Genomic DNA, 24,292 nt, shown 5'->3' on the forward strand with positions numbered 1-24,292 from the left:
GTGACTTTGCGCAGCCTGTGTCCGCCCCCTCCCCCTCCATCTTGGGTGCATGGAGGTTCCTCAAGAGGACGCAGGATCACCACAGAAGACAAAAATGGTGAGTTTGCTACCAGGACTGAAGGTTCCGGTCACCATCTGCCTTGGGGCCAGGCGCGCCGGTGAGCTGGGGAGCGCGGAGGAGTCCCCACTGACTCGTGGCCCTGTCCCTTGGTCTCGTGGGGTGAGCTGGGTTTTGGGTTTTTGAGAGGAGCTGCTGACCGTGGCAGAGTCCCCGCTGGAGGGTGGCCCTGGACCCTGGACCCTGTCCCCTGGTTCCCTGGGTTTGGAAGGGCGGCTTAGGTCCCTGGTGTCCCCTTTGCTCCCTACTGGTGGCTCGACCCACTCTTCCCAACGTGGAGGAAGCAGGGCCACAAATGCACCTTCCTTCTCCCAGGGGAGCTCCTCCGGAGGCTGCTGTAGGTTCCCCAAATTGCAGGCGCCTCCTGCCTTCTAAAACCCACCTTCCCCCCACCTCACAGCTCGGCCAGACGTTCGTTCTTCCCACTCGGTTCAAATGGACACCTTCTGCTAATTTTCATTATCACTTAGTGAAATATTGGAGAGAATAGTTCTTTTCTTTTAATTGGGGATCCAAACCCAGGGAGCTTTATCAGCCACATCCCCAGCCTCCACTTTTACTGAATTTTGAGATGGGCTCCCACTTGTTTTGAAGCTGGTCTCCAACTTGTGATCCTCCTGCTTCAGCTTCCCAAGTCCCTGGGATGACAGGCCTGTGCCACTGTCTCTGGCAAGAAGAACACTTTTGAAAGCCTTTGTTTTCTATTTGTGAATATTACACTTGAGGGGAAACAGTAATGACTTAACACTTTCCTGTGGGTTTTTTTTTTTTTTTTAAGAGAGAGAGAGAGAGAGAGAGAATTTTTTTTTAATATTTATTTTTTAGTTTTCGGCGGATACAACATCTTTGTTTGTATGTGGTGCTGAGGATCGAACCCGGGCCTCACGTATGCCAGGCGAGCGCGCTACTGCTTGAGCCACATCCCCAGCCCACTTTCCTGTGTTTGGTCAAAATAATTACTTTAAAGGGAATAAGGCATTTGTTTATTGAACTTAGAGATATTGAATCCTGGGCTATGTACCCAGCCCCCCTCCCTTTTTGACATAAATTATTTATTTAAATTTTTTTTTTTTTTTCAGTTATACCTGGTAGTCGAATGCCTTTGGACACAGCAGACATAAATAGAGTATAACTGCTCCTTTTTCGGATTGCGGTTGATGTCGATTGACACCAGTCCTGTAGTCATATATGCACAAAGGGTAATAGTGTCTGATTCATTCTGCTCTCCTTCATCCCCAGCCCTTTAAATTTGATTTTCAGACAGGGTCTGGCTGTGTTGCCCAGCCTGGCCTGAAAGTCATGATCCTCCTGCCTCAGCTTCCCAAGCTGTTGGGATTAAAGGCTTTGACAACCCCAGCTATGGAAAATAGTGCATTTTAACCCAAATATTAATGACCATACTCAGGAACATGGATTCAAGTACTGTAAATGGTGTATGTGTCCCACCCTGGAGGACAGATATTGAACCCAGGGGCACTTAATCACTGAGCCACATCCCCATCCTTTTTTATATTTTATTTTCAGACATGATCTTACTAAGTTCCTTAGGGCCTCACTAAGTTGCTGAGGCTGGCTTTGAATTTAGCGATCCTCCTACCTTAGCCTCTCAAGCTGCTGGGATTATAGTTGTGTGCCACTGTGCCTGGCCTACATGAACTTTTATAAAAGAAAGTTGTGGAACCAATTGCATTAGTACAATCATTAGACTGGTGGACTACAGAAAAAATAAAATGAAATTTCTTCTGTCGTTATTACATTCTTTCTTTGGTAGATGGTAGAAACTAGATGTCTGGTAAGGGTAGTGATATATTCTGAGAAGTTTTGAAAATTGTGGTCTGATACAGAAATTAAGATGATTGGCTATTAAACGGCATCTTTCTTAGGTGTAGACACCATGTCAGATTTCTTGGGCAGAGGTTCCTTTTGGACGCCTCACAGGGTCCCATGTCCTCAGCCACTGTCCTCTCCTGGAGCTGCTACAAAGTGCCCACAGCTGCCCTGGTCCCTGCAGGGTGAACAGAACTTCAGGCCCTGGGTCAGTTCTTCCTAGGGGACAGCCTGAGGTGTGGGGTGCAGCCTCTCAGGGAAGCTGCTGGGGGCTCTGGGCTGAGGAATCTCCTGGAACCGGCCTCATCTAGACAGCTACTTCCTTGGGACCTTGTTTTCCCCAAGCCCTGTTCCCATTCCTTGGAGACAGGTGGACAGTCAGCCTGTGGATGCTGGTGCTGCGGGGCCAGGTCAGCAGTGACTCCTGCCCTTTCAGTCTCTCACAGTGTGAAGGAGCGCAACCTCTCCCAGAGCATAAGGACCACCCACCCCAGTGCAGAGCTGTGCAAACCTGAAAAGCCTCATAGACTGGAGTCATGGTCCAGGTCCCTGGGAGGGTGATCCTGGAGGCTTTCAGGGAGCAAGACCAGGAGGGAGCATGTCCCAGCTGTCAGGGACCTTCCCTGCCCCTTGAGCCTGACACATGTGTGCTCCCTCAGCACCAAAGCTTTCTGTGTATCACTTTGAAATGATGTGCTCACTTATCTGAGGACCAGGTTTATTTATTCAGAGCCAAATGGGATGGACTATTATTAAATAGGCAAGAAAGAAGTGGATTTTAAAGTCTAGTTATATTTCCATTGTTAAAAATTCTAATTTACAGCCAGGTACAGTGGTGCACACCTGTGATCCTTGCTGTTCCAGAGGCTGAGACAGTAGGATTGCAAACTTGAAGATAGCCTTAGCAACTTAGCCAGGCCTTATGCAACCTGGTGAGATTGCGTCTCAAATAAAATATAAAAATGGCTCAGGATGTGGTAAAGTTCCTCTGAGTTCAATCTCTGGTAACAAACAAACAAACAAACAAATAAAACCCACCTAATTTACCTTTTGCTACCCCTGAGTATATATAGAAAATTTGAGAGTCAATCTTGTCTTTTCAATGATTTCCAGTTGAAAGCCATGTCGTAGATTCCAGAATGCCTCTTAACATACAGAGAAACTCTGTCTTCCATTTTGCTGCTGAAAATGAATCCATTTTACAAAAATAGTTGTGGATAAATTCATGAATGCAACTTCATAAAAACTAGTTTCTCTCCTTTACACGGTCATGAATTTGACAGGGGATAACAGTTTGTGGTGGTTGTTGTCTGGACTTCACAGATTCATGTTAACTGTGAGCTTTTTTGGTATCAGGAATGGAATCCATAGGTGCTTAACCACTGAGCCACATTCCTGGCCCCTTTTAGATTCTTCCTTTTTAGTCAGGGTCTTGCTACATTGCCTCAGGCCTCTGACCCCTGAACAGCTGGGGTTACAGATGTGCACTATCATACCCATCTTCATTGAAAATTTTAAGGACAACTTTGGCAATATCTGAAATACCCAACTGTGATCATTTAATCACTGAATAATTTATCAGTCAAATAGTAAATGAGCATTCCCACCATGTTACCTGATTCCTGTTTCCTCCTAAGTGCTCCTCTTAGGGCCTCCCCTTTGGGAGATGGCCTTTTAGCTTATGAAACTTGGGAGTAACATAAATGCTCTCTCTGCTCTCTCTGTTCTGTACAATATTTTCACTGGTCTTAGATACAGTGTACTATTATCCATGCCCTGACTTTCACATAATTTTCTGAAATGCTCTTTGTTTTTTCAAAGAGTGTGGATCATGGGAAAGTTTGGTCTCCTTTGTAAGAAAGTGTGTTGTCTTTCCATTGATTTTGTTTCCTCTGATTGTGTATCTTTTGTATTGTAATCTTTTTTATCACTCATTACATATATTTTCAGTTTTTCTTTGTGATTTTTTTACTGTGTGTGTGTGTGTGTGTGTGTGTGTGTGTGTGTGTGTACTGCTGAGGATTGAACTGAGGGCTACCAAGTTCTTTACTACTGAGCTACTCTCCAGCCTGAGATAATTAGTATTGTAGACTGTTGTTTACTTATTTGCTGATGTATTGAGTGCTGGGATTGAAGCCAGGGACTTCCTCATGCTTATGTTGTCCTCCAAAAATGAATTTCAATGTATGAACAGCATTTTGGAGGTGGGCAGGTGTTGAACTGGGGAATAAACCTACAGGCACTTGACCACTGAGCACATCCTCAGCCCTTGCTATTTATTATGTACTTTTTTATTTTTATTTTGTATGGTTGTAGACGGACAGAATACCTTCATTTTGTTAATTTTTGTGTGATGCTAAGGATTATACCCAGTGCCTCATACATGCAAACAAGTGCTCTGCCACTCAGCTACAATCCCAGTCCCCCCATTTATAGTTGATGAAGGCCAAGTCTCACAAAATTTCTGAGTGTCTTGCTAAATTGCTGAGAGAGCCTCCAACTTGCCAGTTCCATGCCTTGACCTCCCTAGTGGCTGAAATTACAGGTGCATACCACCACACGAGCAGTTGGAAGGACTTTTGAAGACTTATCATCCAATTTCTTTCCAGATGGAAATAGTATTGAAAATCATATTCCTTCCTTTTGTCCATAGATTTGAAATTTGTAATTATGACTCTTCTTCTTTGCTTTATCTTTGCATTATTATGAAAAAGGCATTTAGCATATAATATTGTTTCTTATGTATATATTCATAAAACTCCATGGCTTGGTAGTTTATTCATTTCTTTATTAGATAAACTTTGTTTTTCAGAGCAATTTCAGGCTTACATTATTTATTAGTGAGTGTTCTCTAGAGGAACAGTATCAACGGGAAGTGTGATTATAAAAGGGGACTTATTAGATTGGCCTACTTGACCCAAAGCTGGATGTCCACAGTGGCCGTCTGCAGCTGGAGAGTTTTAGAAGTAGTAGCTGCAGAGTCCAAGAGGCTGAAGCCTCAGAACAAGAGGGATCAATGGTGCTGCCCTAGTCCAGACCAAAGGTTCTGCAAAGTCCCTGGAGAATCACTGGCAGAGTCCACTTTGGGAGAGTAAAGAAAGCAGAGTCTGATATCCTCAGGCCACTGCAGCAGCCATCAAGAACCCATTGAGAAGAAAGGAGCTTGCTCTGCTGCTGCTTCCTTCTTCTTCCAACTTTTGTTCCACCCAAGACACTGACCTATTGGATGGTGCTGCCTAGCTTAAGGAGGTTCTCCAGGTTGATTCGCTGTTCCACATGTCAATCATTTGTAGACACACCCTCATGGACACACCTAGAGGCCTCTTAATCACAAATATCTCTTAATCCAATGGGGTTGACAATTGAAATGAGCCATTACATGTAGTATTAAACACCCTTTCTCCACACTGTTTTCAACATCTTGCATTGATTTTGGATGCTTGTTAGTTACTGAACCAGTGTCCTACATTTTATTAAGAAAGTGGATGAAGCAACTGTTATGCCAGACTCATGGGATCCCAATAGACCTCCAGGAGCTTAATCTGATGCAATCACACAAGAGTCTTTATTGCAAGCTCGAGCCTGGACTCACAACTGTTTCTGACTCAGCAGTCCCAGGGAGTGAGTCCCAGTCCTTTGTCCAGTGAGATTTTATAGGTTTGTGGGGGATACTCTATGCGTCACAGCATCACACAATAAATCATCCCATACTGCGGGAAAGTCAGACAACAACTCTTATCATTGATTAGCACATTCAATGGTTGGAAAAAAGTTGGGTAGGGGTGATTGGTTAGTGCAAGAGGGGGATTCATTTTAACTGATTGGTTTAGGCCATGAGGGGTGTACATGCTAAACTACATGGTTTCCCAATATGTTATCAACCACCATAATAAACTACTGGGGGGTCATCTGGCATTCCAGGTATTTTCCCTGTCTCATGCTGATTGGAGGTTTGCTAGGGAGTGCTATGTGTGTTTTTCCAAGGACAAGGGTTCCACCTCCTTCCCTAGGACAGGCCTTGAGGTAGAAGCTGCTGTTATTTATTTCTTTTTAAAAATGGAGTCACATCAGTTTCTCACAACACCTTATCATCAGCTGAAATCCATCCTTTATCTTAGGGTTCGTCCTCTGTGTGGTGTGATTTTGTGTGTCACATATTCTACATAATAATGTCATGCAGAAGAGTTTCACTGCTCTGGGAATCCTGTGTTCCCCCTGTTCATCCCTCCTCCCCAGCCCTTCCTGCCTCTCTGCTCCCTAAGTCCCTGGCACCCATCAGTTCTGCTAGTGCATCTATAATGTTGTCTCTTGTGGAATGTTCTTGACTTTGACTCTTACTGCACTTGGCCTTTCAGACTGGCTTTTCTCACTTTCCAGTCTGCCTTTAAGGGTGCTGTATCTTTGTAGGCTGCAGAGCTCACTTTCTGAGTGATGATCTTTGGTGTGGTTAAACTGCAGCTTGTCCATTCAGCATTGAAAGGTGCATCTTCCTTGCTTCTAGCTTTGGGCAGTTCTAGACATGGCTGCTGTAGTCACTGCTGAGAAGTTTTCTGTGCATAATTTTTACCTCATTTGCATAGACACCTGGGAGTGTGGTGAATTAATTGTAGAGTGCACCATGTTTATTTTGTAAGAGCATGACTGTCTTCCAGAGACAGTGTTCTTTCCATTCACATGAGCAAGGGAAGGGTTCTTGCTGATTCATGTTTTCACTGTCTTTCAGGGCTGTCATTGTTTGGCATTTGACCACTCCAGTGGGTATCTGGTGGTACCTCATTGTTTAATAGAAGTTTCTTAAGTATGTCCTGATGAACATCTTCTCACACATATATTAACTGTCTCTGTTTCTTGGATGAGTGTCTTTCCAGATCCTTTGTTCACTTCCACATTGCTTGCTTTCTTACTGAGTGTTCTTCCTGCATGTTGAATACCAATCCAGTATCGTGATGTGTCATGAAAACATTTTGTCCAGTTCTCCAGCATGTCTTCTCATTCTCTCAAGTGCATCTTTTGAAAAACACAAACTTCATTTTGATCAAGTTCGATTTACAAGTTTGTCACTCACAGATCATGTGTCTGATGTTGCATATGAAGCTGTCATGCCAGCCCAGATTTCTCTGTAAGTACTTCTGTGTCATTTTAGTGAAGTTCTTAAGTTTGCATTTAGTACTATGATGTATAGGCAATTTTTTGGTGCTGACAAGTGAACCCAGGGCCTCCTAAGTACCAGTCAGGTGCTGTGCTAGAGCTGCAGCCCAGCTCTGTATCCTACTTTAACACTGAGGCTCCACTGGGAGCTGATTCTGTGACATTTGTGAAGTGAGAATGCTTCCTTTCTTTGTACATTAATGTCCAGGTGTTTTGGCAGTATTTTCCAAGAGAGTGTATTTTCCATTGATTTTCCTTTGTTCCTTTGTCAAAGATCAATGGAATAGATTTATATTGTGCCAAATACCACTGTGTCTTCATGATTGTAGATTTTTAGTAGTTCTTAGCCTCAGGTAGTGTTCATCCTGTGAATTGAGTGTTCATTACCATGTAGGTTGTTCTGGATCTTTTATTACTAAAGAAATAACTTAAAAGAATTTTGATTAGGATTATATTGAATCCATAACTGAAGTTGGTAAGAATTGATGATAGCACTGAGGTTTCCCATGTGTAAACATAAAATATCTCCATGTGTTTTCCTTGTCTTTGATAGTCTCATTGGAAGTTAGCAGTTTTTGTCATACAGATTTTTATCAGATTTATATATGAGTATATCTCTTTCATTGGTGCTGTATAAGTGGTGTGTGTTTGTTTTTCTTTATGGTTTTGTTGCTGGGTGTTGGACTCAGGGCTGTTCTACCATTGAGCTACATTCCCAGTCCTTTTAATGGTTTTGTTTGGAGACAGAGTCTTGCTAAATTGCCCAGGCTGGCCTCATACCTGGGATCATCCTGCCTTGGCCCCCTGAGTGCCAGGGATCAGAGGCATGGCCTCCATGTCCAGCATGCTGCTGTCAACAGGATAATAATTGCCCTGTTTATAAACATGACAACACTGACATCATGGAGTTGCTTTTTATGATTCTTTGGGGGATTCCACATAGAGTAAAAGATCATGCTGTCTCTCTATAAAGACATGGTGTTTTTCTGAGCTTGAGTGTTTTTTGTTATTCTTGATTTTTCTCTTTAACTTTTTATATAATCAATATTTATTATTTAGCTTTTTGTTGTGATGGGTAATGTTAATTGGTTTTCCAATTTTAAATCAGCCTCGAGTAGCTGTAATAATTCCCTCTTGGCTGTGGTGTATAATTTTTAAAATTTATTTTTGGACTCAATAAAGTAATGTTTGAGGAATCTTGCATTCATAATCATGAGAGTCATTCATACTTTCCTTTTCTATATAATACTTTTCTTTATCTATTTAATTTTGATAATTTGGTAACATAGAGCTCAGAAAGAATTAGGAGGTTTTAACTCAGCTTCTGTGTTCTGGAAAAAAATAGAAAGTTGGTGGCAGGTTTAAGTGTCTCCTGGAAGCCTGTTTGACATGTCAGAGCCTTTGTGTGTGGGGGGGGGGGCAGGGCGGTAATTAGTTATTGAGCCTGTTTTTTTTGGTATTTCTCCTTGTGTGTAAGTTGTAGGAGATTGTTGATAAACCCAGTCTGATTCCTTCTTTAAAATTTGGAGCCATCTCGCCACAAAGACATTAAAAGCTAATTTCAGGTTTACTATGAATTACTGCAAATTCTGATCTTGCTTGGAAGGCCTGCCCGTGCCTTGAACTCACCCATGCCTGGCTCTCTCTGGGCAGATAGCAGCCCTCTCTGAAATTTTAGTGATGCCTCATAAATCTTGGCCTTCCCTGGCCTGAAAATGACCCTCCCTGAGGCTCTAATTACCTTCATAAATTCTGATGTGGAGGCCAGCAAAAATGTAAACTAGCCTTGTGTTATGCTCCTCAGAGTTTTGTTATCTGTAATTTCTCAAACTCCTCTTTGTGTGACTTTCTAGGCTATAAAGCTGGGCTGCAAGAAAGCTCCAGAATTTATGAAGGTCATAAATTCACCTCCCTTTGCCTGGAGGCTTTCCAGCTGCTTCTGATCTGATTTCTGCTCTAACTCCCATGTTCTTTGAGCATACATGGGCTTTCACTGGTGTTGCATACTCTCACGGGTGTAGTTTAGGGCTCAGAATTTGCCTTGTCCTGGGGGGTGTTGCTGTGACCCTGAGAACTCGGTGTGCTTTAGCTTTGAGTGAAGGCCAGTGAAGCCCTCCTGTCTGCTTCTCTGTCCCCATGTCTGTCCTGACAGAGTTGGGCTGATGTCTCCCAATGGAAGTGTGGACTCATTGTCCTGGGCAGTTCTGTATGTCTCTGCCTGATGTGTTTTGACTTTGTTTCAGGTGCATGCTTATTAAAACTCTCAGGCAGTTAATTGAAAGTTTAGCCTAGGGAGGGCACAGGCCTGTAATTACAGTGGCCAGGAAGGCGGAGGCAGGAGGACTCTGAGTACAAAGACAGCCTCAGTGTCTTAGAGAGGCCCTGAATAAATTATAGCCATCCTATCGCAAAACAAAAATGAATAAATAAAATTAAAAAGGGCTGGGAGTGTGGCTCAGTGGTTAAGCACCTCTATTGTTCAAATTCTGGTACAAAAAAAAAAGAGAAGAGAAAATTAAACCTAGGCATTTGGGACCCTGATCTTTCTCAGGGTTGGTCAATCTCATGTGTTGTTTGGTGTTGAGCATTCTTTGTATATTTTGTTGTTGAAAAGTGAATGGAAATGTGTTTTCCCCTTTTCTCCTATGGTGCTGTTCCTGTTGGGAAGGCTTCATGCATTTGCTGAGTCGCATTCCTCACACTAAAACACTCAGGGTCACTCCAGGGGAACTGGGCTGCGTTAAATATTCACACAAGAGACACAGATACCTTTTTCTTGGGGTTCTGTGATGGCTTCACTGAACTTAAGGGTCTGGAGAGAGAGAGAGAGAGAGAGAGAGAACTTGCTGAACCCTTTCATTGAGGAAGAACCATTCCAATGAGGCAAGGGGTCAGGTTTCAGGGGGCTGAGTCTAGCTTCCTGATGTCTGTGTCAGCAGGTTGACTGACATCTAGGAAGGCCACACCCAAAGGCAGAGCAAGAGCAGGGGACACACAAAGGGAGTTTCCATGGACCATTCTATCCCAAACAGGGCAAAGGGGTAAGATTACAGAAGAATAGGTGAGTGTAGCTCAACTTCAGGGGTGACACCTACATCTGAAGACATGCCTTTGACTTCCTGAGCTGGGACAATGCCCAAGTGACCATGAAATGTAGTGATCGGTCAGAGCCTCTTGCTTCAGGACTGGAAGGTGGGGGATCATTAAGAGTGGCTCCCCACATATTTTCTCTTCCTTAGTATTTGAAGGCAATTGGGAAATTACATCTTTCCATCACTGGATTCTTGGTCCGAGGTCATCATGATCTACTATTGAAACACAGAAGGCATTAGTAGAAAACATACTATCTCAGGGACATAACCAACTTGGAAGATCCAGGTTATTAATATTATTATTCTGCCAAACACTCATTGTTAGAGTCTGTAAACAAGTCAGGATGGCACCTGGCATTTTGCCAGAGAAATGTTAGAGTCTGTAAACAAGTCTGGATGGCGCCTGGCAAAATGCCAGAGGGAGTGGTTTGTGAAGTAACTCCACGGAGTCATTAAGTGTAGAGATTCCTTATTGGTTGACTGATGTATCTAGTTTATGCTAATTAAGGAAAGCTGTGTGGAATGTATAAATACCACTCCTGTCCTACAATAAACGGCTCCTACTCCTGCTGTATCAACGTACACAAGTTGTTTGTCAACCCCCGGATATTTTGCACAGCCAGCCGGGCTGCGGCAGATGGTGGCCCGTTACGGGGAGCCCCGGGACACTCGGGGGTAAGTGACGAAAAAAGCTGCCCGTCCATAGATAGGACGGAGCAATCAGCTCGTCCCTAGGCAGATAGGGCAAGAGGAAAAATGGCCATTTTGAGAAAATGGAGAAGATTGATACAGTATGTTTGTGTCTTGTTTTGTCTTGGTGTATTGTATTGTCTTTGTGATGAAAATATGGAAGGGGGGAGAAGTAAATTACTAAGGGAAGAAGGCACCCCAGTGGAACCAAGAATAGTTATGGCATGTGTTGATGGAAGCCCAGGAATTATAGTCAGAAAGAAGAAAATTCAGAAGAAGGAGGAAAACAGTTGCAGCAAAAGGCTATTACTGAATACTTTTCGTTACCGGAGGGTGCGTGAATCAGTGCATAGGCTGCCACATGCACAAGCAGGTCATGGCGCAGCAAGGACTTTTCAAGCAGCAGCAGCCGGCTCTTCTACTGCCTCCAGCCCAAATCTAAATCTGACCCAGAGGCACAGTCTCGCAGGCCCTTGTTCCCTGTGCCTGGAAGCAGTTTGAGACCAGGACTCTCCCCAGGGCCATCTGGGGCTGCCCTGGATGTTACAGCCATCATAAGACGCTACAGGCGTCCCTGAAGTTTGATCATTTCCAAAGTCCGTAACTACAGTGGTTCTCCCACACCTGGAAGCTAATGAGTAATGAGCACTATTAAGGCTTATTTCAAATGTAAAAAACCTTGACATAATGTACTAAATTGTTCAGAAGGTTGTTTTCTTAGTAGAATGCTACAGGATTTTCTTTAGCCATCCAGAATTCCTGCCTTCCTCCCAATGCAAGTAAAGACCAAGGTGGAAGAATTTCCAGTGTTGCTGAAAACCGGACAAGACTTCGGCTAAAAAACAGATGAGACTTCGGAGCTGTTGCTGTTTCTGCTGCTACAGCTTAGGCTAGCTGCCTGCAGAACTTACCTGGACTGAGATTTAAGCTAGCTGCCTGCAAAACTTACCTGGACTGTGATTTAAGCTAGCTGCCTGCAGAACTTACCTGGACTGTGAGTTAATCTATTGAGACACTGCTTTACCTGGCCTGAAACAACAAACTGTAATTTACAACAAATTGTAACTCGGTATCTTTACAAATGGTGTCATTGCTGGTATAATTTTTCCAAGGACTTCTTGCATGGAGCCATCAATTGACTTGGTATTGTGGCATTTTGTATCCTCCTCTTCTGCTTGTAGCAGATTGTTTATGGTGTTTGTGTAAAAACCACTATGGTCGTTATTTAAATTAAACAAAAGAGGGAAATGTTAGAGTCTGTAAACAATTCAGGATGACTCATCAGAAGACTCTTAATCTTTTTTTGATTTATTGGGAAGCCTTGCACTTGGCAATGGTAACATGGACATTTTCATTTGGCGGGGTGTTTCAGCCTTTCCACGGAGCAGAGGGCTCAGTCACAATATTTATTACAGTGGCTTTTTAGAGCATTTTAACTCAGTTCTAATTTTTGCATCAGCATTTATCTGACTATGAAAGATCTTGGAAGTAATTTAAGTCAAACATTAAGAAAATCCACATGTTGTAAGTTTGAAACAGAGCCATAAAGACTGTATCACAGAAGCAAGGTACAATATTTAAAGTAGTCACTTCAAAGATCATGAGACCAGAGCTGGCCTAGGTCTGGTTCATTGGCATGCACCTGTTTTAGACCAGAACATGAACTTCAGCAGAGTGTAGCTCTGAAATACCAGCCGCCAATACCTAGTGATGCCATAAGGTGAGTTGTATTCATACAGGCTACAGGATATTCATCACCCTTTCTCTTAACTCTCACATTTAAGGAGTCTATTAGGTCAGTCAGTGATGTAAATATTCTGAAGGCAGAAGACAAACATCCAAACATCCTTTTGGGTGCCATCTCACTGAGGGTTAGGGTATTACCAATCAACCTCCAGGTGCCAGGCATCCTCCTGTAATTGTTCTTGTCCATTCTAGGAGACCAGCCTAAAATGTATCCACTATTTCTAGACCTCTTGTGTTGTACTGACCAGACATTTGCATAATACTTAGGAATACCCAGGAATAATACTTAGGAAAGGTGCCAGTTTCTATTGTAGAATGATCAGGGCAACCATGCATTGGTGGATATTTTAAAGAATAACTGGCCTATACAGAAAGAAAAAAAAATCTATTAGTCTTTCTGACAATTGTTCAGTTAGGTAAATATAGTCTTAATCTCTAAGGACCAGCATGATTGGCTGCTTTAGGTTTCTTACATGCTGTCTGTTTCCAAAAGATATTCCCAGTCAGCCTGTTTACCACAGGATCAACATGTGGGTATAACTGACCATGGCAGTTAGTAGAATTAATCTAGTTATGGGTGGAATTTCCAGTCCACACTGTAAAGTATATTAAAAGTGGACCTGAGAAATGGGTCCATAGAAATCTATCATTTTTACTTACCTGACAAGCTCCTGAATCTGCATAGCTACAAACTCTGCAGCTGGAAATTGACCTTTCTGTACCAGGTTTCTCAGTCATTTTTATCATGACTGGTTTAAACTGTTCTTTGAAATCTGATTTAACTTACTCAATCATGTTCAGCGCAGTGACATTCTCAATATTACAGTTAAGAAAAAAAGTTTAAAATATTTTGAAAGATCTAGTGTGCGTCTGGGGTCCCCCCCCCTTTTTTTTGCCTTATAAATATTGATTTTATAGAAAGCACCGATTTAAAATTGGTAGGATGCCAGATACTAGAAGCTTCCAGAACCACAATTATGATTTTATGAAAAAACAAAAACATCCAAAAAACAACAAACAAAAAAACACCCCAGACCAAACTGCCAGAAAATTGAGGTCCCAAATGACCAAAAGATTCTAAAGAAACATGTGGCTTGGGGTCAAGAGACCCCAATTCATTAACAAGTACCCACAGTTGAAGGGAAAACCATGTAGAAATTCAAACCCACAGTCCTTTGCCCTCTGTGCCTCCCGCCCTTGCTGTTTTCCAGGCTTCCTGGGCCAGGAGTGAAGGCCATACTTAAGTAATGGGAAGAAGGAGAGTTTCCATAATTTCAGTTTTTTTTTTTCTTTCCTCTTCCCCTGTAGGGGAAGGGAACAGACTGATAGCTTGAGATTAAGAAGAAAACATTGATTTTTCTTTCTTTCATGAGGAAAACAGAGATGGCAGGCTGCTATGATAAAGTGCCAGATCCACCTTGTGATCTGATGGCCCCCAACTCCAAAAGAAAAGAAAGAACACAGCTCCAGAGATGAAGAGCTGAGAGAAGGCCCAGAAGTGGTACCCAAATTCGCTGCCCTCAGCTCCCTGCTGGTGGGTCCCTGGGGGTAGAGAGTGGCAGGAGAGGGTGGGGCTGGATGCAGAAGAAACAGAGGCTGGTGAGACAACCCAACCTGAGGGCCCGCCACCTGGGTCTGAGGAGTGGAAAACCAACAGGGGTCACCCAGAGTGTTCTGGTGGGTCACCCTGAGCCTGGTCTCAGTTCTGGCGGGTGATCCACACTGCCTTGACTGGGATGTGGGCTGGGGGCCCAGTCCTGGTCCCTGGCCCCCAGGGGATGGGGGAGGAGTGGGCATGATGGGCTCCTCCCCTTCCCCTCCCCTCCTCCCTGCCAGTGCGGGTCTCCACCCAGCCCACTGCAAGGCAGCCTGCTGTCTCACCATCAGCTCAGCTCGGCGACAACACATCTAGTAGAAATGGAAGGCAGGTCGTGGTGGTGGGGCTTGGGGTGTCAGCAGCAGAGCCACACGTCGCCCTTCTCATCACCCATCTCGTATTGTTGTAGGGACAAACGAGGCAAGGCACCAAAGATAGCAGGAAACAGTTTTATTTGGCTGCAGCCAGGTTCAGAGGGTGCAGCCTTTGCTGTAATCAATCAATCCCCTGAACCCGAGTTCAGGGAGTTTCAGAGTTTTATACCCAGCATGAAAGGGGAGGGGCTCAGAAGTTCACATAAAAGCAGCTTTTCCTCTCACTGTTCTGGGCAAGTTAACTCTTCAAGGACAGCACCTGAGAAGGGGAGAGCTGCTTCTCCCCTTTCTTTCCTCCCCCTGCCAGCTGTTACCATGGAGCCCAGTTGTAACTTATCTTAAAAATGTAGACATCCCTGTGAAGCCCAGCTCAAGGCCAGAGGCCTCGTTTGCACATTTCTTCAAAGTACTATACTGGATGGGTTTGTGATGACTAGTAAGGGGGTGTCCAGCACCTGGAGTGCTGGTATCTTCTCGGCCAGTGGCAAAGTAAACAGGGTGGCACAAAAATAGGAAGTTTATCTACATTGGACTCTTTTGCAGAGACTCTTTTGCTGACAATCCCAAAATCAGCCATGGTGAAGAGGGCTTTCCTGTGGAGAAAGGGGATGCCCACTTCAGTATCTCTTGCAGCACTGCTTGCAAGGGTCGTCAAGGTACAGGGGGTCTCGGCTCCAATGTGTCTGTGGCCCGGATGCCGAATGCCTCAAAATGATGCCCTTGAAGTAGTGGCAGGTGCACTTGAGAAGCCATCTTGGGGGCAGGAAGCTGAAGATCTTGACCAGCACGTGCTCAGGCAGCAGCATGTACTGTGGTGGCTGCAGCAGCCTCTGGATCTAGAAGCGGATCTCCAGGAAGTCGTGTGACACGTGTCGGTAAAGGCAGCACAGGGAGGTGTCTGCTGTGCCCTCAGCATCATCTGGGCGATGTGGTTGGCACATCAGCTGGGGGTGGCCCATCTGGCCCCTGAGACTGGAGGAAGAGAGCTGGCCGGGTGGGGTGGCTCCTAGGGACAGTCAGGCACTGCCTCTTCTCTTACATTCTTGGCACCGTCCTTACCAAAGAGGACGCACTCGTCCATCACACCCGTCACCCCCACATCCATGCTCCACAGTCCCGGGCAGGGGATGGGGTGGGGCGGGGGGACTGTCTTCAGGCTTGGAGGGGTTGGGGTCTCAGCCCAGCTGGCGTCATCTGCCCTAGGCAGCAGGATCTCCATGGTGCTGGAAGGGCACCCTGGAGGGGCTGATGAGCTGGTGTAAGTCACAGATGATCTTGTCTTTGATTCCAGCCCCAGGGACCTGGGCTGCCAGGGAAGGCACAACCAGCCAGGCCCCGCCTCCACTGGGTAGGCTGCATGGCCCCCAGGGCTCCCTGCCATTGGAGACAGGAAGGCAGTGCCTACCTCACCAGGACCTGGCCCTGGCGATCCTCCTGGTGGAGGCCCTTGGTGGGAGGGCTGTCCACCGGGCCTCAAAATGGCCTACTGCTTCAGTCCCCACCGCCAGACCTCCTTCAGACTCCAACTCCTTAGGTGATCCACCTTGCTCAGCAGACACAAAGACCACAGGCGCTGGGGTGGTGGGGCGGGGAAAGTTCTGCAGGGCCAGGACGGCCCTCTGTTCTACCAGGGCCACCATCTCAATGACAGAGAAAGTCCACATCCTTCCCTGCTGAAGTGGGGTCCTCCTTAGCAGCAGGGGTCCCTCCCGGCCACCTGGGTCCGGAGGAGCTTTGGTGGGTTCCAGACAGCTTGGCCTTGGAGCTCCTGTCCCCCTTGTCTTTATTTAATAAAACTGAGTCAAGGCTTGGTGTAAGCCATAGCACTACCAGTTTAAGATATAGGTAATAGTACAAGTATTTTAACGCTATGAAAGAATTATCTTTTATGCATTATTGCAATTTCCCAATATAGACCAGTTGATCCATCCTAACAACTTAAAAAGAACTCTCAATCTCTCTTTGAGAGAAGGTCTCCAAATATCTCTGTATTTTAGAATATTATCCTTTCAGGACTGGGGATGTGGCTCAAGCGGTAGTGCTCGCCTGGCATGTGTGGGGCGCTGGGTTCAATCCTGAATCCTGTGGAATTAGATTTTTCCTGGAAAAGATGTATTTCGTTAGCATTTACAAGTGGGGATTCTTAAAAGTGCAGGCTCTGTAGTTTCAGGATTAAATCTGTGTGAAGCAGGAAGGAAGGTTAGTGGCTGGGAGGCAGGACCAGAAGTCCTGTCTGAGTGACAGTGGAAGGACCAATCGGAAGCCTGTGGAAACGCGGGGGCGGGACCAGGAAGTCCACTTGGCCAGCCAGGCTTTGGGCAGTTACCATGGTGATGGAAACAGCAAGGATCCTGCTGCCCATTGTTCAGGGCAGAGCCTCCCTGAGCTTCCCAGCAGGTTGCCTTGCATTTGGTTTGTTCCTATGAAGCCTCCTCTGGAGACCTGCACTGCTGTTCGCACTCTTGCAGTTCATGGACGTTTGCCTGTATGATCCCTTCACAGTGTCCTCCTGTCTTTTGTACTTTCCCTGGGAGCACATGGGTCCTTTAAAAGTGAGTTTTAACTGCAGACACCAGTGTTACTATCGGGTTTTAAGGCATTCTGCATCCAGGCCAGGTTGCTTAAGGGTTCAAAGCACTGTTGGCGGTGGCTCTAGTTACAGACATCACAGGGAGCAGCGGCTAGGCTCAGTTACAGTCTTTCTGATCCACAGGACAAGAGTGTAGCAGAGGTTCAGAACCTTCTGAGTATTCACAAAACAATAAAAATATAAAATTCACTTCTCTACAGGTAGAGAGTCCTTGTATCAACTCTCAGCACAAAAATTTTCTTCCTTTTTTCTCACTGTCCCAGCACAGACTTCTAGTACATAAACCCTCCGAAAAATTATCTTTACTTAATGTTCCAAAATATAAAGATTCACAAAAACAATCTCAAAAAGTCCACAAAAGCACTTTTCCCATGGAAGAGGACTGAATTTAACATATCCCACTAATCATCTTAATAACACTTTACATTTATTTAGAGTCTAGAATTATAAAAATATTTTTTATAAAGACAGAATATTCCCAAATATTTAAAAGTTGAACCTCACAGATTTTTCTTCTGTCTAATTCACTTACTTTCTACAATTCAGCCCACAATACTCTGCAATCCAAAGCATGCTTAACTTCTGGAGAGAAATTCCAAATGCACTAAATTTATAAAAATCACTCTGGAGTGGCCATATGGGCCACCAATTGTCGCATTCCTCACACTAAAACACTCAGGGTCACTCCAGGTGAACTGGGCTGCATGAAATATTCACACAAGAGACACAGATACCTTTTTCTTGGAGTCCTGGGATGGCTCCTCTGACCTTAAGTGTCTGCAGAGAGAGAGAGAGAAAGTGCTGAACCTATTTATTGAGGAGAAGCCATTCAAATGAGGCAAGGGGTCAGGTTTCAGGCAGTTGAGTCCAGCTTCCTGATGTCTGTGTCAGCAGATTGATTGACATCTAGGAAGGCCACACCCAAAGGCAGAGCAAGAGAAGGGGACACACAAAGGGTGTTTCCCTGGAACATTCTATCCCAAACAGGGCAAAGGGGTAAGATTACAGAAGAATAGGTGAGTGTAGCAAAACCCTGTGGGTGACACAGTTACACCTGAAGACATGCCTTCGACTTCCTGAGCTGGGACAATGCCCAAGTCACCATAAAATGTAGTGATTGGTCAGAATCCCTTGCTTCAGGACTGGAAGGCGTGAGTCATTCAGAGTGGCTCCCCACAAAACTGCCTTGTCTGCGGTGTGTGGTGAATTGGCCTGTGTTCAGTCCATTTCTAGACTCCCCTGAGTGCCAGTGTGGTGAGACAGAAGGGAAGCTTCAGCCATTTGGGAGCTGCCAGGCTGTGGATTTGCAGGCTGCCACCCAGCAGCTCTGCTCTCTGGCCTTTCACCCTGCAGGCTGGCAGCAGACAGGTCCCTGTAAGGAGAGAACCAAGCAGCAGAAGCAGCCCACAGAGAAGCAGGGACAGAGCACCCCCTCTTTAGGTTGAGTGCAGCCAAAGGCCCTGGCCTCTAAGAGCTGAGTCCCTGGGCGGTGGACAAGCATGTGTCCATGTAAGGAATAGCAAATAGATTGCACCAACTCCCTTGCCTCAATGTTCCCAAGTCTTTCTTATGTTCAAAGTAAAGGCCCTGATGTGCTCAGGCTCAGGCTTTCGGAGTTGTTCCTCTGGGCTCTGCTGCCACTACTAAACTGTTGCTGCCAGATCTCAGTGTCCTTGCCCTCATTTGCTGCTTCACCAGAAGCAAGGAAAGAGCAGTGGAAACAGCAAGAGCTCAGTGCTCTGGCTCCTCCAGGGAGCTGTGCTGGGGCCTCTGCTTTAACACAGACAGGTGCTGCTTCAGACTCTGCTGCTCCTGCACTCTGCCCACCCCAGCCTGCAGAGACACCAGTGCTGAGCTTGCAATGCAGCTCTTGGTCTTCTCGGAAAGGGTTTCTCCTGGCCTGTGTGGGCTTCCTTACTTCCTCTGTATACCTAGGTATTCTTATTTTGGGGCACAATACAGTAAAGTGAACCGAAATGTTTTAACTCTTTTTAAGGAATTCCAGCTACTTTTTCACAGTGATTTCTTCTGACTTAGAACACTGAGAACCTTTTTAAAATTTCTTTAAGATGTTAACATAGTTAGTTCTGTGATGAATTTAATAGAAATTAAAGAAACTTGGAAAAGATCTGCTGTGTGCAGTCTGTAGCCAGTGACTAGGGTCTCATACTGGGAGGTCACACCCTTGTCCTGCACCAGAGAGGGGCTTTCTGAAGGGTGAGTGAAGGTCACACCATGCTTGCTGCTCTCCACTGTTCTCTAAGACTGCTTCATGGAGCTGTGGAGAACCTCTTGGGGCTTTCACACATAATGATGTTCTTGTTCGAATGGTTCTGCTTGTGTGTGGAACAGGGCATGTGGGTGGAACACTCCCTCTCTCTGGAGTCATCATCACCTTGAATGTAAATGACTTTATTTCTTCCAAGGTCTGTTGACTATATTCGTGGGAGTCTCTTTCTGGGCTCTGTTCTGGTCTATGTTGTGGTAGTACTGTGAAGGTCCCTGACTCTGAGTTGTGTCATGTTGGTGTCTATTTTGATCTTTTTTCATTTCTGCTTATCATTTTTAGAAAATTGTTTAGCTTATTTTTCTATAAAAGTAAATTTTTCCTAGACATAGTGGTGAGTGCCTATAATCCTAGCTGCTGGGGAGGCCGAGGCAGGAGGATCATAAGTTTAAAAGCTGGTCTCTGCAACTTAGGAGGCCCTGAGCAACATACAAGATCCTGTCTCAATACATCAAATGTGTCAGGGATGTGACTGTGTGGTTCTGCTCCCCTGGATTTGCTCCCCACTGTGTTTTTGTTTATTTATTTGTTTTTCAATTTGTCACACATAAATAAGTAAATAAAAATATATTTCTTTTAAATTTCTGAAATGGGTTTTAGTCTTTCACAGTTAAATGTACAATAAATGACATTTGTCTGCAGAATAGAGGAAGGAAGTACTTACCACGTAGATTCTCATTTGCCTGGGCCATCATTGTGACCTGTTACCAAGACACCTGCTGTCACTCATAATTTTTCCATGCCATGAAGAACATCCCACTAAAGGCTTTCTCTTGGGCTTCTACTAGCCTCGGTTGATACTGTCCTGCTTCAAATGTCATGTGTTTTAAGGCCTTGAGCATGGTTCTTTGTGAGTGGCAGGGTTGTGTTCAGGTAGGTGGTCCTTTGGGCTGTTCCACACTGTGCAGAAATCATAGCCTGCTTAGAGACCCACATGGAGTGGCCTGTTTCACATGCAGTCAGTGTGGGATAGTTCAGGATTCTGGGCTGCAAACCTGCTGCTTTAACACACTCTGGAAGTGCTTGTGCCTGAGGTTTTGTTGCACCAGCTGTGCTACAGGAAGGAGGAATCTCTTTCATGACAGACCACCATTGTACATGTGGCCTATCTTGATCAGATTGTCCTTGAGCAGAATGGTGGTGTGTCTCATGACTGTACATGATCTGAGTGAGACATGTGCTGTTCAGAAGAGCTTGAGAATCTTTGGACATTCATGGTTGCCACAAGGTTTGGAAAAGGATTTTCTGCTGTCTGTTAAGAAAATTGTTTTTCAGACCTATATAATTTTGTAAGGCTGTTGTTTGGATAAGGTGACATCTGGGGGTCATCGAGTTTGTTCTAAGACACATGCCATCTTTCCATACACCCCATTCTGCTTTGACATTAACCACTAGAAATTATTATATTGTTGTGTTTATTAATCAATGTGCTTGATTACTAATGGGTAAATTTGTTCTGGAGTAAAGCTCCTGCAAACTTCTAGTTGTCCTCAGTGTAATCATCCAAGTTGAGCTCAGTCCCCAGTGAACATATTGTGACAATCTGTGTGGAAGATTGTCTAACTGTTGTCTATAAGGGAAACTCTTTAGTGACTCCATACTCTGAGGGTGTGGGTTGGGGCTGATTCTAGGCACTTCTTTAAGGATGGAACAATTGACTTTCAGAAGGAAACAGGAGATCAGTAAATACCATGTTGTCTATATTAACTGTGGAGGCCCAGTGAGCCACTATGGTTGGCAGGATCTGTCTCAAAGGCTAAGTTTTGTGATTCCAGCAATCTCCAACTAAGTCAGCTTTCTTTTCTAAGGGTAAATAATATGGAGAATGCTAATATTAGCTCTCTACTGCACAGGCTGTTGGTAGGATGGTGATAGAGATGCAATCAACAAATAAGTTAAGGGTGACCCGAGAGCCCCTCTTACTTCCTGTGAACTCACCAAAAGTGAGTTCACCAAAGGAAGGGTGTACCACACTCTCTGTTTACCTTGTGTGGGGCCCAATTCTAGTGTTGGAGTGGCTGTGAGGACTTAAGTACACTAAAGATTTCATGGACAAAATCGTGGAATTAATCGGGAGGCCAGGGAATCATGTGAACATCATGCATGTTGAGTATAGATTTCTCACACTGTCAATCTCTCCTGGCCTCCACTACACATTTGTGGGATATTTTAGATCTCAGTGACCTTTGAGGATGTGGCTGTGAACTTCACCCAGGAGGAGTGGACTTTGCTGGATGCTTCCCAGAAGAACCTTTACACAGATGTGATGCTGGAAGTCCTCAGAAACCTGGCTTTTATAGGTAAGAATGTTGTGTAGTTATTTAATCAAATAGAGAAGTCGTGTTTATTTTGGTCATTTATGTAGAACATGAAAAGACAATCAATTGGTGAATTATTGTAGCATAAAATGCTTCATAAATTTGGAAAAGCATTTCTAGCTCCTAAAAATTTATAATGTTTTGGTTTGGCATTTTAGGAAAGAGATGGGATGACAACAACATTGACGATCAGATCAATAATTCTGGGAGTAATCTAAGGTAATTGTACTCACAAGAGGAATCCTTGAGGGAATCTGAGGATGTCATATAATTTGCAAGAAATGTGCACAATTTTAAATGTATTTATTCTTACAAGATTTTTTACCAAAAACATATACTTAACTGAGACTGGGGTTGTGACTCAGTGGTAGAGAGCTTGCCTAGCACATTTGTGGCACTGGGTTCTCTTCTCTGCACCACATTTAAATCAATAAAGTTTATTCACAACTGAAATAAATTTTACATACATGTATATTTAACTGTAAAATAAATTTTACATACATGTATATTTAACTGTACTCAGTCTTTTCAAAGTACTTGACATGCAAAAGTACTATGAAATTGCATATGTAAATATCACTATTTGGATAATAGTCATAGGCAAGCTTTGTTGCAAAGCATTGTTTCCTCTCAATCTCTTTATTTTCTGGCAATTTGAACATGTTGGAAAACCTAGTCTTTACCTGATGTTGGTAGTAATGTAAGCCTAGCACCTTTAAATAAATATAAAATCATGAATGAATCAAGCATTAATTATGTGCTGATCATTCTTTAAAGAAATCTTATGGTAAACTTCAAAGGCAAAGAACAATATGGGGAAATTTTCAATGAGATTCCAGTTCTTAAGTAGACAAAGAAAAATTTTAATAGAGTGAATTCATATGATGGCATTATGTGTGCAACTGACTGCATATGTCCTTCGTACCTTCATAGGCACTTCAGATCTCACTGTGGGCATGAATGCTATAAACATGAAGAGTGTGAAGAGAAGCCATGTGAATTGAAACAATACAGAAAATCTCTGGTTTCTCTCAAAAGTGTTCACACACAAATGTTAACACAAACTGGAGATGGACCATATGAAAGTACAGTATGTGGAAGAGTTATCAGTTGTTCCAGTGACATTCAAAGACATGAAGATTCTCATACTGAGTGCCAACCCTATGAATGTCAACAATGTGGTGAAGCCTTTTCTTCTCTCCCAGCTGTTCAAAGACACATGAGAACACACAGTGGAGGTAAACCTTTTCAATGTGAGGTATGTGGGGAAACCTTTCATTCCTCCACTTTATTTAGAAAACATGAAAGAACTCATTCTGGAGAGAAACTCCATAAATGTAAACAAGGTGGTAAAACATTGGTTTCATTCACAAGTCTTCGATGTCACATGATCAGGCCCACTGAGAAAGCACATTTCAAATGTAAAGTATGTGGAAAAGACTTTGCTTATCCCAGTTTACTTAGAATACACCAGAGAACGCATACTAGAGAGAAACCCTATGAATGTCAACAATGTGGGAAAGCCTTCAGTACTTCATCTTACCTCCAGATACACGAATGGACTCATACAGGAGAGAAGTCCTACAAGTGTAAGCAGTGTGGGAAAGCCTTCACTCAGTCTGCTCACCTTCACTCTCATGAGCAAACTCATACTAGAGAGAAGCCCTATATATGTCAACAATGTGGAAAAGCCTACACTACTTCATCTTACCTTCAGATACATGAACAAATCCATGCTGGAGAGAAGCCCAATGAATGCCAACAATGTGGAAAAGTCTTCATTACTTCTTTTAACCTTCACAGACATGAACGAACTCATACTAGGGAGAAGCCCTATGAATGTAAGCAGTGTGGCAAAGTCTTCACTCAGTCCACTTACCTTCACTCACATGTGAAAATTCATACTGGAGAGAAGCCCTATGTATGTAAACTGTGTGGAAAAGCCTTTGCTAGTTCTTCTCAGCTTCACAGACATAAACGAACTCATACTGGAGAGAAGCCCTATGAATGTAAGCACTGTGGCAAAGCCTTCATTCATTCTGGTAATCTTCGCTCCCATGAGCGAACTCATACTGGAGTAAAGCCCTATGAATGTAAGTGGTGTGGCAAAGCCTTTGCTACATCTTCTCAGCTTCACGTACATGAACGAACTCATACTGGAGAGAAGCCCTATAAATGTAAACAATGTGGTAGAGCCTTTGCTAGATCCAGTGACCTTCACATACATGGAAGGATGCATACTGGAGAGAAGCCCTATAAATGTCAACAATGTGGAAAAGACTTTGCTGTATACTCTCACCTTCACAAACATAAAAGGACGCATACTGGAGAGAAACCCTATGAATGTAAACAGTGTGGGAAAGCCTTCATTGACTCCTCTAACCTTCACAGACATGAAAAAATACATACTGAAGAGAAGCCCAATGGAAGTCAACATTGTGGAAAAATCTTTGATACATCCAGTGAACCTCACATTCATGGAAGAACTCACAAAGAAGAGAAGAC

At 44.0% G+C, this 24,292-nt stretch overlaps 1 protein-coding gene and 1 pseudogene across 1 annotated transcript; one reads left to right on the plus strand and one right to left on the minus strand.

The window, feature by feature from the left end:
• On the plus strand, positions 1-24,220 carry LOC143639921 (uncharacterized). Its single transcript, XM_077107948.1, is given in 5 exon segments — positions 1-97; positions 21,643-21,769; positions 21,946-22,006; positions 22,721-24,096; positions 24,099-24,220. Coding segments are annotated over 5 exon segments (1,644 nt in total). The 5' UTR covers positions 1-49; the 3' UTR covers positions 24,131-24,220.
• On the minus strand, positions 4,854-16,954 carry LOC143639925 (F-box only protein 46-like; annotated as a pseudogene).
• Positions 24,221-24,292: the final 72 nt, after the last annotated feature.

The sequence above is a fragment of the Callospermophilus lateralis genome (assembly GCF_048772815.1).
Source record: "Callospermophilus lateralis isolate mCalLat2 chromosome Y unlocalized genomic scaffold, mCalLat2.hap1 SUPER_Y_unloc_1, whole genome shotgun sequence".
Classification (NCBI taxonomy): domain Eukaryota; kingdom Metazoa; phylum Chordata; class Mammalia; order Rodentia; family Sciuridae; genus Callospermophilus; species Callospermophilus lateralis.